The 15,028-nt window shown below is 39.9% G+C and overlaps 1 protein-coding gene across 1 annotated transcript; it reads left to right on the forward strand.

Annotated features, from left to right (window-relative positions):
• Window positions 1–11,263: 11,263 nt before the first annotated feature.
• LOC147862655 (G-type lectin S-receptor-like serine/threonine-protein kinase SD2-5) lies at window positions 11,264–14,816 on the forward strand. Its single transcript, XM_087320802.1, has one exon. The coding sequence runs from the start codon at window positions 11,279–11,281 to the stop codon at window positions 14,228–14,230; it is 2,952 nt and encodes a 983-aa protein (XP_087176928.1). The 5' UTR covers window positions 11,264–11,278; the 3' UTR covers window positions 14,231–14,816.
• The last annotated feature ends 212 nt before the right edge of the window (window positions 14,817–15,028 follow it).

Raw genomic sequence — 15,028 nt, forward strand, 5'->3', positions numbered from 1 at the left:
CATGCATTTCTAGGGATATAATAATATTTACTCGACCACATGGCAACCCTCTTGTTGACACAATATCTGGAAAGGAGGAGGTTAATGAGTATCCCTAGGACACATTAGTGCTATGGTGAACATATCTATAGATAACTTTTTAACGTTGAGAGGAGTCTGAGTTCAATTGAGAGAGAGAGTAGTTACATACACAAAAGGGCTCTTGGTTATATTAATCATTTCCTTATTAGATTGAGGACCTTGTTGTTTTTTCAAGTTTTGGGTATGGAGGCAATGGTGTACTAGAGACTATTTATGAGGACCTTTTACAAATATTCAACATGAGAGAGCCATAAAAGTCCATTTCTCGTATCGACTCTCAAGAGGAAATTAGAGCACCCGAAATATGATTTATTTCTCCTAAATGCTTCATAAAAAAGGTACCTCAAAGCGTCGACCATCATTTTCTTTTTGTTACCAGTGCATATCTTATCCATACAAAGTATGTGAATGGAAACATTACCATATTCAACCTTCGCCATGTAGAGACAATAGTTATCACCCCTATACTCTTAGTCATTTGGCTACAAGAACGTATCCAACTTATGATATCATTTACAAGGTGCTTGTTTGAGACCATATACAAGCTTCTTAAGCTTGCATATAATGCTCTCTTTTACCATCTCTACAAACCATGTTGGTCGATGCATACAAACTTCACATCGAGTTGTATATAAACTTCTAGCTAAGGTGTCAAAAAAAAAAAATCTTCAAAGATTTTTCTCATTAGTATTAAGAAAAACATGTGAATGCTACAACTTAAGCTTATGTGCCCAAAAGCTTACAATTTTCATGTACAATGATATACGATAATCCTAAGACCAAAGCTAGAACTTTGTAAAAGGTAAAAAAATTAAAAAAATTGCATTCTGGTGTGCTTCACTGTTAATCAAGAAAGGGTCCAAGGAAGTTGATAGTTCCATTGAGGCCCTTCAGTTGACTCAAAGAATAGGGGTAACTTTTTCCATAAGTGAAGGAGCTTCTTCTTTCTCTTGTTCACAATCTTTGGTGAACCCTGCATGTTGTCATACTAGCTGCGGACTACTGCCACCAAGTTCTCCCATATCTCATGCAAGACATCTAAGAGACATTGATATGTCGCATCATAACGCCGGTTGCATCGACATTTCCATAATGCCCACAACGTTATTGTAGTCATTGTTTTCCATATCTGGGCAAATCGCACCTGCTTTCGAGGTTGTTGAAAGGGGCTGACCAATATCAATCTTCTATTATGTATCATCATTGCCTCTTGAACATCGTTTGACTCATACAACATCAAACTGGAATGTAACATTCCCCACATTGTTGATACCCATGAAAATAAGCAACCAACATTGATTGTTAAAAATAACGAAAGAACTTTATTCCTTACTTGTTGAGCCAAGGAACATGACCAAAGGGCATGCTTGGTAGTCTCTTGCGCTTCGTGGCAAAAGTCACATTGTCGAAGATTAGGTGTTACATTCCCTTTCAATGAGTGACCAACTGGTAAGGCCATATGCACTAATAGCCATCTGAAGAGAATAAATTTAGTTGGCCCCTTGAATGACCAAATCCATTTCCAGTAGGTTTTCAAATGCAAAGTTGAGACCACCCAAGTGGTCCAATGTTTCTGACCTGTTGGTATCCTTGCATTCCGAGAAAGCAATAGTGCTCTTCCAAGTTTTACTGAGTATTGAAAGAAATGAACCTTTATGATATGTTCCCCCAAGGAATGTGACCAAAACCAGCCCCCCGGATCCCATGTTAATCTTGCAACTAGGTCTTTTGCATATAACCAAACATATCACATATATGAGCAATTGAAGGATAAGGATCAAGCATCCATTTCTTTCCAAATTTAGCAATGACTCTAATTGGTGCACTTCGCAAGTGTTGTAGATAACTGCACTCTAAGGTTGTAATGTATGATTGTCTAGGACCTTAAAGTAAGAAGCGCACCCGTTAGGTGAAACTGCCTTGACAGCTACCAATGTGTCATTTATGAAGCATCCAAACCACATATGTTCCTTCGTGGGTTGAAAGGTTGTAGAAAACGAAGAATATGTTGATGATATACTAGCGGTCATTATCTTGGCACCATGAACTGATTGTAATTGTGCAAGACGATCTCCTTGTGACATTTGCTGAAAATGATTCCACATTCTTATAGATGCAGCAAGCCCATTATCCAATTTTCCCCATGCAAGGTGAGTTCTCAGGCCCAACACTTTTCTTGCATTATCCCAAAATAAAGAATTGGCAAGAAGAGGTGGATTATCTAAGGTGTCAATTTTCATAACCATTTAGACCAACTCCACGTCATCCATGGTTAATCTTTACAAAGGATTGACGGTGGACAACTTGACCACCACTAAGGATATAATTATGCATGGAACTAGGTCAATTATGTTCTACAAGTGCATGGGCCACTATGCTACTCACAAATGTGCGTAGTTTGGAAATGAATACAAGCTTTTTAGCGTCACATGGGCATATTGGGGCTTATTTGTGGAGTAGGAGAGTTATGCTCCAACTTTTTCCTTGTTTTAATTTATTAGCATTTCTTTTCAAATTAATTTGTTGTGGCAAAACTTAAATGTCAATTTTGTGGAGGTATGAAATCTTTTCATTATATCAAGCAAAAACTTGTGGGTGAGTGCTTGAGTTCCGATGGTGGTGAGGTTGGCTGTAAGTTATGTGGACATGCCTTGGAATCAATCTCTCACTGTTTCTAGAATTGTACATAGGCGATTAGCATTTGGAGTAGAAGCCTCAAAATTGTGGCAACTTGCGGTGTGAATGGGAATGTTGTCTGGGTTCCATACAGGGTCTGACCCTAAATGGGGAAGGTTGGGCGGAACAATTAAACCCACACAGACATGGATTTATAATGCAGAGTGGTAGCGTGTTTCTATGTGATGGGGTGAGACCTAGCACAAATTCTGAATTTTTTGAGGAGATTTGGCTTATGTTGGTGTGCTTATCGATCTGGCACATTTGGACGAGTAGTTGTAAGTTTGTTTTTCAGTGGCAAAAGCTCTCATGCGGTGAAGTGATGCTAAATATCTGGTTTGAGCTAGTGGCCTAGCTTCGTGGACGGTATGACTCAATTCAGGGGGAATCAGATGAAGCAGAAAGGGCAAGGTCTAAGTTCTTGCTGAGATGGGGTGGTTCTCCCATGATGGTCGAATCTTCGACGAGGCCTAAGTGGAACTACCATGCGCCTAGGTGGTTGTTTCAGCCGATGGCTCCCAATATTGTACATGGCATGTAAATATGTAGGTATAGCTCATAAAAGAGTAAGTTTGGATTAGTAGAGATGGTGTAAAATGGGGTTTGTTTCAGTTTTGCTAGGGATAAGGGCCATGTGAGTTTTGTTGATTTTGGAGTTGTTCGTCCATGTTGTTTATACTGATCCCATTGTGGATTCGAGTTGAACTTTGTTGTATTTGGCTTGCTAATTAATGCAAAGTAGTGTTTTTTTTGTTTTTTTTAACAAATAGTGCACAACCTTGTATGTTAATCGTCTCTATTTGAAGTATCACACAAGCCAAGTGTGGGGGTATGAGAGTTTTATTGTAGCCCCTTTTAATTGATAGAAGTTGCCTTTTGAAGTATTCCTTTTGTGCAAAAAACTTAAATGTCAATGTTGTGAAAGGAGCAAATTGGTAGTGTGCATATCAAACTAAAAGAACGAATAGTTGTTGTGATGATTGCAAACTCTAGAACCATTTCTTTGAACTTGAATCCACATCGTTAATACAGTAGATTCATAAGTTCAATACACCCAATTATAATTATTTATTTGAATTAACAAGTTTGATATATAAGTTCTTAAGTGACATGCAATAAATTGTGGAACATTTGAAGTTTGTTGGATGATGTATGAAATAGATGCTTTCACATTGTTCTTTAGTTCATAATGTCTTGTTCATTTTCATGGCATGTTGTTACTTTCCCAATCGATCATTGTATATGCTTTCATTAATATTTCGTGCATAAGATCGTTACATAAATTTTATGATATTGTTTATGGTGTGTAAATGCTGATATTACACTTGATTCCAAACGTTTTTATATCTTTGTACATCAGACACTTGGGGAATGCGTCTTTTTCAGAAGTGTTGTATTTTCTCTTACTACTAATACAAAATTTTCTTTAACGAAACAAGAATGTAAAGATGCGACTTAAAAGAATCGAGCATATGAAATTGAGCAAATTGAAACTATGAAAATGAAGCATATAACTTAAAAGGCATAATAATTATGATAAAACAATTGTTGCATACTTCGTTTAGAGATTATTGTTGGCCTTTTTTGAAGGAATTAGAATTTGTGTATATCAGTTCAAGTAGTTTGACTTCAAACAAATCATGATGCTCTAAAATCTCGAAAAGCTTTTAAATGTTAATACATTGCTTTGATTAGCATTATTGTTGTGACACCACACATTTATGCTTGTCTACGGAATATTGTGCACGTGGTTTGAAATCATTTAGAAATCTATGTCGTCTTCGTGAGCCATAATAGAGTTGCCCTAGATGGATTTCGACATGTGCACACATTTAGGCCACTAATCAAATGATAGAGAGAGAGAGAGAGAGAGTGGGTGGGGTCATGATGCATGAAATTAGATTGTGGCGTGAAGGCACAAGATTGTGGATACCATGAACCAATCAGCAAGTCACAATGAATATACCAATAAAAAAGTACATCAACATTGCTTTGATACCAAGACCCTCAAGAAACAGTCTTTGCAGTCTTGTCTCTACATGGTAGTTGGTGCCAAGTGGATATTGTGAATTAAAATTGATTTAAACCACGAAAGTAGCACACCCATGAACTATGGAAATAGTATGCCTTCTTCACCAGGATGTAGGATGTATTAAATTATCGTAGACTAATGTTACTCTTACAATTTGTGGTGATATTATGAGCCCTTAGAAAGATTATCTAATGCGAAAGATGGGCCGACAATGTGCTCCCAGCCCCACCATGATAACATTAAAGTAATTTAATTCATAACCACTACATTTCACAGTATATGGCGAATCTTACACCTCTCACATGTATGTTTTTCTTTTTGTTTGTAACTCCTCTTGCACGTGCATGCCTATGTTAATAAACAAAAAAAACACCTAACAATTATTCACTTGACTTGCTTTGTGGATGTTTTTTAACTTTAGTGTAAATACATTTGGCAAAACAGACCTTGTTGGAGAACTATCAATCTTTTGGGTGAAATTTCCAACATATTTAAAAACTCTCTTTTCTTATGATTGATCATTGATATGATAAGATATGGCTAACTCATCCAATAGAGTACAGTAAGCATGTGTTAAATGTATCGAAGAGTTCATTCAATGTATGGTAAGTGTGCCCAAATATTAGGAAAACCCTCCAGTCAAAGCATCAAGCATCGTATTATTCCTTGATGAAATGAAATATTTCAATTGGGGTGGATCTTTCCATAGAAAGCTTTGTCATGAAACCACAATAGAAGTTTTATGTTAGGTGGAAGAGGTACAAAATTCAATCGTAATGATTGGAAGCAATTCTCATGACCCCCATCACGGAGTTTGTATGTGTGGATATTGGAACTAGTTTTCTTGTTCTTTTGTTTAAGAAAACCTTATATGTTGCCAAGGCTTTGCTTCTACAATTTCAAAGCCAAGTATTGTTCAATTTGACATGTTTTGGTTATCATTTGGGGATACAAAATCGCGAGCTAATTATTGATCTTCAAAAAAAGATCTTCGCATTTTTTAACCCGTAGATTTACAGAGAAAATGCACTAACAAACATGCATATAAAACAATATGTCATGTTGTGGTGTTGCAACTCTAGAACATTGAGCATGTTGACTTTCATCATGGAGCTAAACAAGAAACTGTAACTACTATTTCAAGTTCGCATCATAAAGTTTAACTATTTTTGTGTAGACATCTTCCATCCGTTGCTCACATGAACCCAACGATAAATAATAGTTTCAAATAGAAAATTTAAAAAACACAATTATTGTGGAAATCGAGAGATTTTCTTACAATATAATTAAACCAATTACCATCACCAGAACCATCAACCTCTTGTCAAAGTGTACATGTCATCAATTGGGAAAGTTAATCGACAAGGTAGTAATCATGTCTTTCCATCAATAAGTCATTTAAACGGAATGGCCATATCAATAGTCTGAAACAGTAATGAACATATATGATGAATGTTTCATGTAATACATATTGTTTTAAGTTTGGAATTATTTGCTAAAACCAACATTCGTGCTCAATAAAAACAATAGAAAGGAAAAAGCACAAATGAACTTCAGCTGTGATTTTAAACATCTAGTTTGTTCTAAGAGATGTTGTAAATTGTAATTCTTTCTCCTAGTTTTTATAATACCAATAACTCGCTTCTCACAAAGTAACATTTTTTCTCACTCCAAAATTGTGAACTGTTATTTTCAACTAGAGTATATCAAAGCAAAACACATTGAATACAAACGAAATTTTAAAAAACAAGTGACCAACATTTGAATTGTTGTTTTCAAGATATCTTGTTTTTCATTACATGATCGGTGAAGTCGGGGCATAATACATGTATGAATACATATGTGTGTGTTCAAAGACTAGACTGATGAAACTCTCCATTTCTGTACGGATATCTACGATTTAGTGTATCTTGTTATACAAGTCCGTAAACATATTGTCCTAATAATATAGAAAACACTAAAACCTTTCTTCATTTACGGGTCAATAATAATTTTGAAAACCATCCAACCTTTTGTCTTTTCAAAAATTCTAGGAAAGATTGCTTTTCCATGAACCATGGCTTCAATGTATTGTTGTCATGAGCCTACCCTTACATATGCTCATGTTCTATCTTCTTTTGAGGTATTTTATCCACCACATTCATCTCTTGAAGATCTCAATGTTTGTAATATATTATGAAGTCATATTTTGATGTTTCCTAGAGATATATAGAATTGCAATATACAAGGTGTTTAAAAATTTGTTGTGTTGGCCATTAGACACTTTTTGTGTAATAAGTTCAATAGGTTATTCGGAACCTATCATTAAGTAGCAACAAAACCTAGTCACCACCATTGTAACCAAGAGTAAAGAAACTACCACTTTGCTTCTTTGGCATTGTAAAACAATTGTCATTGCTACTAACATGTGTCACATTTGAGATTACATGTCGAGGACAATTGATCAAGTTGAAGAGTCAAATTTTATTTAAAGTTATTACTTTCTTTCTTTTTTATATGTATCACAATTGCCTTACCCCCCTGGTGGCAAGTCCTTACATTATTAGTATTACAACTTGGGTTTAAAACCCAATTTTCCTCACTCCTCTATTATTAGTACTACAACTTTCCTCCATTGGGCAACCTTACCAATTGAGGTACATCTCTCTCTCTCTCTCTCTCTCAATTAGCTTACCCTAGTGGTAAGTCGTTTACACTACTAGCATTACATCTCTCTATTACTCACCTCTCTATTACTCCATAGATATCGCTTATTTCACTAAATGACCACCTGGTCTCTATTGGGCAACCTTACTGATTGAGCTAAATCCATTTGGGCTCTCTCTCTTTCTCTCTCCCTCCGATCTTCGTGGGAATTCACCACATACAAAAGAATCATATGTACATCTTGTCTTTTTGTATTGAAGATAAATAAGATATGCTTTTAATATCACCGATTGTGGCTGATGAGACATGTTTGAGCGAGAGAGAGAGAGAACTCATGGATGGAAACCTTAGCTTTTGTTTTTTTTTCCCATAAAAATATCCTCCATTGGTATTAAAATAGTCCACTATTACCATGAATATTGCATGCGAATGTGATTGCATCAGGTATTAGACCTGATTTCAGCATACATTTGAGACATTGGACAGCCATATATCCATCTTTGTTTATTCCAAACATTCCATAACACATATCCCGTGCAGAGAGACCCTTAAATTCTATTTCATGTGAAGGTTTTTATTTGGAGAGTTTTGTTGGGGGAACTAGCCATAGGCAATGCATTAAGTAAGAGAAATATGGTGGACCCATATTTTGCCAAAAGCACATAAACATGAAATTATTTTGTCAAAACCATTGAGCAAGAAAATAGTTTGCATTGAACTAACCAAGATTTGGCATGACCATGACAAAACCAAATATTTGATTTTTCATTTTGATGAAAGAGACGTGGACTTGCAACATATACTTGCTTCTTTTGCATTGTTCAAGTGGAAGATAATACTCATCGTTTCATACAATGTTCGATTGTTTGTCAAATTTGGGATTACATTTCCCAGATTTGGCAAATTTTGTCACATTGTTATTTGATGCAAAGCGAGTAGGTGTTTGCATAATTCAGACAACACAACTTGAGATCAAAGGTGGAGATTGTTTATCTTTTTTGCGATTTTGGGGATTATTTAATTATTGGATATATGCAATGCTTTTGTAATTGATGGTAGATATTGTGTTAGAACATATCGACAAAAGTTGAAGGGAGTATTGATGTCGCAATTTTTGTTTTGTTTAGTGGCTAGTCAAGTGTTATTAACTACTATCTGTATATACAACTTGGATGTTGCATAGACCCAATACAATGATTAATCCATGTCCACATTCAACTAAATTTATACATCAATTGGCTTGATGTACGTCTATTTTCTCAATAGTCGATCAATACTCTTGCTCAAGTGGCTTAGTTCTATTTATGCCAATCCAAACACTTCTTTCAATGCTAGGAGCTTCAAAAAATGCTCATTCACATTTGTATCTAAGTGTCTCATATTAACAAGGTATTTGGGTACATGTATTCCACTCTCACCTTGCTTTTGCAATGACATCATGCCAATATAAGTCACACTTGTAGTCTTTGGGTATCAATTGATGAATGGTCTACTTTCCACATGGTAGGTCGTACTTGGTGGATTACCAAAAGGAACTTGGGGGGCTATAGTCAAGCATGATCACACTGTACTAGATACAATCAGTGTGTCAGAGTCATAACACAACGTTTGAGGCTTTTTTTGTGTGCTCAATGTATATTATGTGTAGTTAGTCGATCACTTTCATGTTCATGCTAGCATGTATGTTTTCTTTCTTGAGAAGCAATGTTGTGGTTGAGACATGCTACATACTAGCCATTACATATTTAACATACCAAGGTGAGTTACTCATACCGTATATCTATGCACACACTGACAACATATCATATAGACATTGGTGATGTTAACTTATAGAGTTGACGATGGCCATTAGGAAGATGTTACCTATAGAACAAACTCAAGCATTGCATTATGGATGGACTATTTGGAAGTTTCAATGCTCCCATATACTTGTTGGCAAGACACAATCTACATCAAAGATCTTAGCCATTATATGGACTATGTTGGTCCATAACCTTAGAGATCAATAGGATGCATTGTCGAGCTCTTTGAAGGTTGTGGAGGGAAGAAGACAACTTTCGAAGCTCCTCCGTAGCATAGAGTGAATGCAAGTATCATACTTTGACTTTGCACTATCATAGTAGTAGGCAACATTGGCCATTGTAGAATATCTTTTATACAATCCATGCAAAAGTGAGGTTTTGAGAAAAGAAAGAAAGATGTGCATAGATATGTTTCTAATGGTGAGGTTGGATCCATGTTACTTTTCGGTGTTGCATCTAGGAGGTAATCCATTGTTTTGAAAGCACACTCACTTTAAAATGAGGAAAAAAACAGGCTCCTACACGACCACTATTTCATGATTTTTTATTCCAATCAATCGCGTCATAGTGCTTCTCTACATTTACATAGTATTATTATTGGTATACAAATGTGTGTGTGTGTGTGTGTGAGTCATCACAAATGTTTGGAGATATGTTTTGCTATAAAGAAAAAGACAAATAATGAATGGTGTACTCAATTGCAAGTGATAAAAACAATGTAGAGTTCAAATCTTGTCCATGCAATTTCAGGTACGAACAGACATCCGGGGTCTAGTCGCAATTGACCTAAACCGCACCCGAAGAATTTTTCGTTACATCGGCAACAAAGACCATATCGGCATGCAATTTAACGACGCTAAGAGAAAGCCTTCCTTCCACGGAGAGAGATCGACTGATCACTGATACGTTGTGTTTACGAATTGGAGTGCCATATGTATATGTATCGCAAGGTCTCAGAGACCCGGATAATGGAAAGGTAAGGAATGTATGTATGGATGGATCATGGATGTATGTATGTATGTATGTATGTATGTATGTATGGAAAGCCAAGGAAGTGAAGGAAAGAACACAGAAAGCCCGTGGGTTGGGTCAGTAAAAAGGAAGGAATGAGGGCGGTGGTGGTCCCATTCTTTCTTACCTGCACGCACACACAGTCTCTCTGAGAGAGAGAGAGAGAGAGAGAGAGAGAGAGAGAGAGAGAGAGAGAGAACAGAGTACCACAAAACCACACAGCCAGGGAAGGAGAAGAAGAAGAAGAAGAAACTGTCCATAGAATCAAATCAATCGCGTGGATGGAGAGAGAGACACACAGAGAAGAGGAGAGAGAGAAGAGAGAGAGAAAAGGGAAAGAGAGAGAATGGACACAGAGAAGAGGAGAGAGAAGGGAAAGAGAGAAGAGAGAAGAGGAAGAGAGAGAAAGGAGAGAGAGAGAGAGAGAGAGAGAGAGAGAGAGAAGGGGAAGAGAGAGAAAAGTGAGAGAGAGAGCATTCATGAAGCGTGTGGGATAAAGAAAAAAGAGGGGGCAGAGAGAGAGAGAGAGAGAGAGAGGGAGAGAGAGCAGAGTTAAGTTGGAAGAAGAAAGAAGAGCAGAGAGAGAGAGAGAGAGAGAGAGTGTGTGTGTGTGTGAATGAAAAAACAAGAAAAAAGGAAAGAAAGAGGAAAGGGAGCTGCTACTGACACACTCTGCGTGAGCCCAGAACAAACAAAACACATATAGGCAAGAAGAAGAAGAAGAAGAAGAAGAAGAAGCTCCACACACCTCACCTACACACACACACACACACACACACACACACACAGACCAGAGACCAGAGACAGAGGTAGAGACAGAGACAGAGACAGAGGTAGAGGGAGGAAGCGAAGAGCAGAGCAGAGCAGAGCAGAGCAGAGAGAGAGAGAGAGAGAGGAGGGGAGAATGGGCAATGGATAAGCTCAACGGACGAGAACAGTGGAGGATATAATCTGTGGAGAGAGAAGAACAAACAGAATGTGACAAGACACATTCCGGTTCGATCAAAAACAAACAGCTAATCTAATAAGAATGGACGCTCCTCCCTGTTCTTCATTCCTCATATTGTTCATCATCTGCCTCTTCAAGTTTCAGGCAGGCATGATAGAGGACTACCAAGGAGGAGGAAGCAGGGGCAGAGCTATGGCACAAGGAACAGCAGCACCACTGCTGCCTCCTTCCTCAGTGATCAAGTACTTTGAGACCCCCCACTTCTCTCTGGGCTGCAATAAGAGCGAGAGGATCCCAGGCATCATCACCACCACCTTCCTGTCCAACCCCCCCGCGACCTTTGGGTGCCTCGTGTCGGCCGATCGCAGCGGCTACTTCATCGTGGTGTCGGGCACCTCGATGCCCAACACCCCCATCTGGGTGGCCAATCGGCAGCACCCGGTGCGAGAGAACGCGAGCCTCACCCTCGACCCCACCCGGAGCCACCTCATCCTCCGCGACGCCGACGGCTCCCGCCTCTGGGGCTTCGACAATGCCTCCGATGCAGCCGGCTTCGCTCTCACCCCCGATGGCAACCTTATCCTGTTCGATAGCCGCAATCTCACCCTCTGGGAAAGCTTCAGCGAACCCATAGATCTGCTCGTCCCCGGTCAGATCCTCGAGCCCGGCACCATGATCCAGGCAGGTTTCTCGTCTCACATCTCCCTAACCGCCAATTTCGTCGCCATCATGAAACCCGGGGGCCTGGTTTTCTATGAGAATTCCACCTCCCAACCCCTCCCTTACTGTGCATTTGCATACCCTTGGACCCCCACAACCCTCCAGGCTGTGTTGAATAGCCCTTGTAATCACACTCATTTGAGCTTGACAGAATATAACTTAACCGAAACACAGGCTCCACTCACTCCGCCTTGCGAAATCGATCCCCAGTCGCACCCTCCCGTCGAGTTTGAAGGCCCTGTTTCCTTCATTCGGCTGGACCCCGATGGGGTTCTAAGGGGTTACTACCCAGATCACAAGCCTTCTTATGACCTCTTCAAGAACATTAGCCATGGCTCATGCGGCATTCCTAATGCTTGTGGCCCATATGCCGTCTGTTCCACATCGAGTTTGGGACCATCATGTAAATGTCCAGGTAACAACTCTACGCTACCGCCTTTTAATGTCATATCTAATAGCACTAAGTTTCTGCTTACCTCCAACAAATGTACTCTCAATATTTCTCTCGAGTGTCAGCCGGACAGTGAACACCGCTTCTTGGAAGTAAAAGGTGTAGACTATTTTGCTAATGACCATATTGTTCCCACCCTTCACAATACTTCATTTGCCATTTGCCAAGAAGCTTGTGCAAGGAATTGCTCATGTAAAGCAGCATTCTATAGGACTAATTCCAAGAACTGCTTTCTTCATGAGGAAGTCATGTCTATGATTAGTGTTGTAGATCCGAGTTATGTGGCCGCTGTCAAGCTGCAGGCACTTGTGAGAACTGAAAAGAGAAATTCGGAGTTCAAGCTCATTGTGGGGATCACTGTCGCCACGACGATCTCCGTGCTCATATTTGCGGTGTGGTTTTATCGGAAGGAGAAGAAGGGTTTGCGCCGATTTGCCTTCAACAAGGATGAAGACGATCTCCTATCATCGTTACCAGGCCAACCGAGGCGATTCTCATTCAAAGAGCTTCAGGCTGCCACATGGGAGTTTAGTCAAAAGCTCGGGGTGGGGGGTTTCGGTTCAGTCTATCGAGGTGTCTTTCCAGATGGATCCAGCGTAGCAGTCAAGCAACTTGAGAATATCACAACAAGCTCACAAGGCCTGAAGGAATTTCGAAATGAGGTGATCACTCTAAGCAACATCAATCATCAAAATCTGGTCCATCTCCGAGGTTTCTGTGCTGAGGGAGCACACCGCCTCCTCGTGTATGAGTTTGTGTCCAATGGATCTCTCGATACATGGCTCTTTCAGAAAGGTTCGTCTCGACCTGGTTCACACCTCGACTGGAAGACCCGCCTATCCATCGCCGCACACACTGCCCGTGGACTCTATTTCTTGCATGAACAATGCCGTAACAGTATCATACATCTAGACATCAAGCCCCAAAACATTTTGTTGGATGAAAACTTTGTGGCGAAGATCTCGGACTTTGGGCTCTCGAGGTTAGTCAATGAGGATCACAACACAGCCTTCACGAGAATGAGAGGAACACCAGGCTACATGGCCCCTGAGTGCTTGATCATCACAAATGCCAGTGAGAAAAGTGATGTCTATAGCTTTGGCATGGTTTTGCTAGAGATTGTAAGTGGCCGGAAAAACGTGGATGTGTCGAGGTTGGTGCTTCATGGAGACGATGAGAGCTGGTACTTCCCGGCCTTTGCATCCCAGAAATTCAAGGACGGGCAGGTCGATGAGATCTTGGACATGAATCTGGGTTCACTCAGTGAGATTGAGCTCGCGGAAGCGACTCGAGTGATCCAAATAGCCTTTTGGTGCATCCAAGACCAACCATCCTTAAGACCTAGTATGTGTAAAGTTCTCCACATGCTGGAGGGATTTTCTGAGGTGAGGACGCCGCCACTCTCATTCAGCTTTGGAATGCGCTTCCACCTCAACAATACCATGGCATCTGCACCACAGACGCCTCAGAACAATGGCAAAACCAGGGCAATGGATTCTCCCAATGGAGATCATCAAAATGCGACATCCCCTGGAAGGGAGGTATCACCTCGGCGCTCGCCCATCCATGGGCTGCCCCGCATGCCGTCGCAACAAGCCTCTCCGGTTTCTTCTCCTCAGCAAGGCACTTCTCACATGGATTTACGCAAATCTCCTCAACAACAGTCACCCGTCTCCTCGCAACACGCATCTCCTCACCAGGTCTCATTAGCATCATCCCGGTATCCGTCTCCACTTTCTCGAAATTCGCCCTCTCCTATATCGACCCCACCGAGGACACGCCCGACTATCTCTTCTCATCATTCTCTCCCTGCTCCATCCCCAGATTCCTGGCATGCCTCACCACTAAACATGGTTGACTAGCCTAAATGGTAAAATAACAATACATGCACATCTATATATCTATATGGAAATTAGAAGGTTAGCAAAAGCCTTTCTTATGGAGAGCTAATCACAAGTGATGTGGAAGGAAGAAGTCTCTTAACTGACTAATTTTGGTGACCACCAACCACATTTGGAGAAATACTAGGCAGTGCTCGAAAGTGTGCCCCCCTCCCCCCTTCCATGTGAAATGAAAGCAATCTGTGACACAGAAGTCTTACCTCCATCTTCTGCCAGAACTTAAGAAGCTCGTAATGTGTCCCCTTTCCAACCCCCCCCCCCCCCCCCCCAAAAAAAATAAAAAATTTGTGCTATTTGAATGGCTTCAGAAATAAACTGCTGCGCGGATCTCGTGTGACGGAACATGCCATTCACAATAGTGTTGCGAAATGGCACACCTCACTTTTAATTTATGATGTTGGAAAGAAGGGGATGCGATGAGGGGCTTCCCAGGCATTTGTATGAAGAGAAACGTTTATATGTATTTCATTCGTTAAAACGTGTGATACAATGGATTAGACAAACGTTGCAATTTAAACATTGACATGCTGCTCAATATTTTTGGCGACAGATTACTTTTGGTCTCTTGTGATCTTACCACTTAACATATTGTGATTTTTAACGTTGTATCTTATACACAATTGCTTTTTAGTTTACTCAACAACATTGAATAATCTCTACCAGATTTGAGAAGGCCTATGATTCTCAGTGTTTATTGGAACTAACTTCCTACTTCTTCATTTTTTGGCTACTTGAATTCCTACATTTTTCCGGAAGTAT

This window comes from Azolla caroliniana, unplaced genomic scaffold, assembly GCF_043228905.1.
Source record: "Azolla caroliniana isolate FFs.n. ecotype wild unplaced genomic scaffold, voAzoCaro1.0.p SCAF_6, whole genome shotgun sequence".
NCBI classification, from domain to species: domain Eukaryota; kingdom Viridiplantae; phylum Streptophyta; class Polypodiopsida; order Salviniales; family Salviniaceae; genus Azolla; species Azolla caroliniana.

Coding starts and splice junctions, on each gene's coding strand:
- LOC147862655 (XM_087320802.1), top strand. CDS start 11,279: ATGGACGCTCCTCCCTGTTCTTCATTCCTCATATTGTTCATCATCTGC.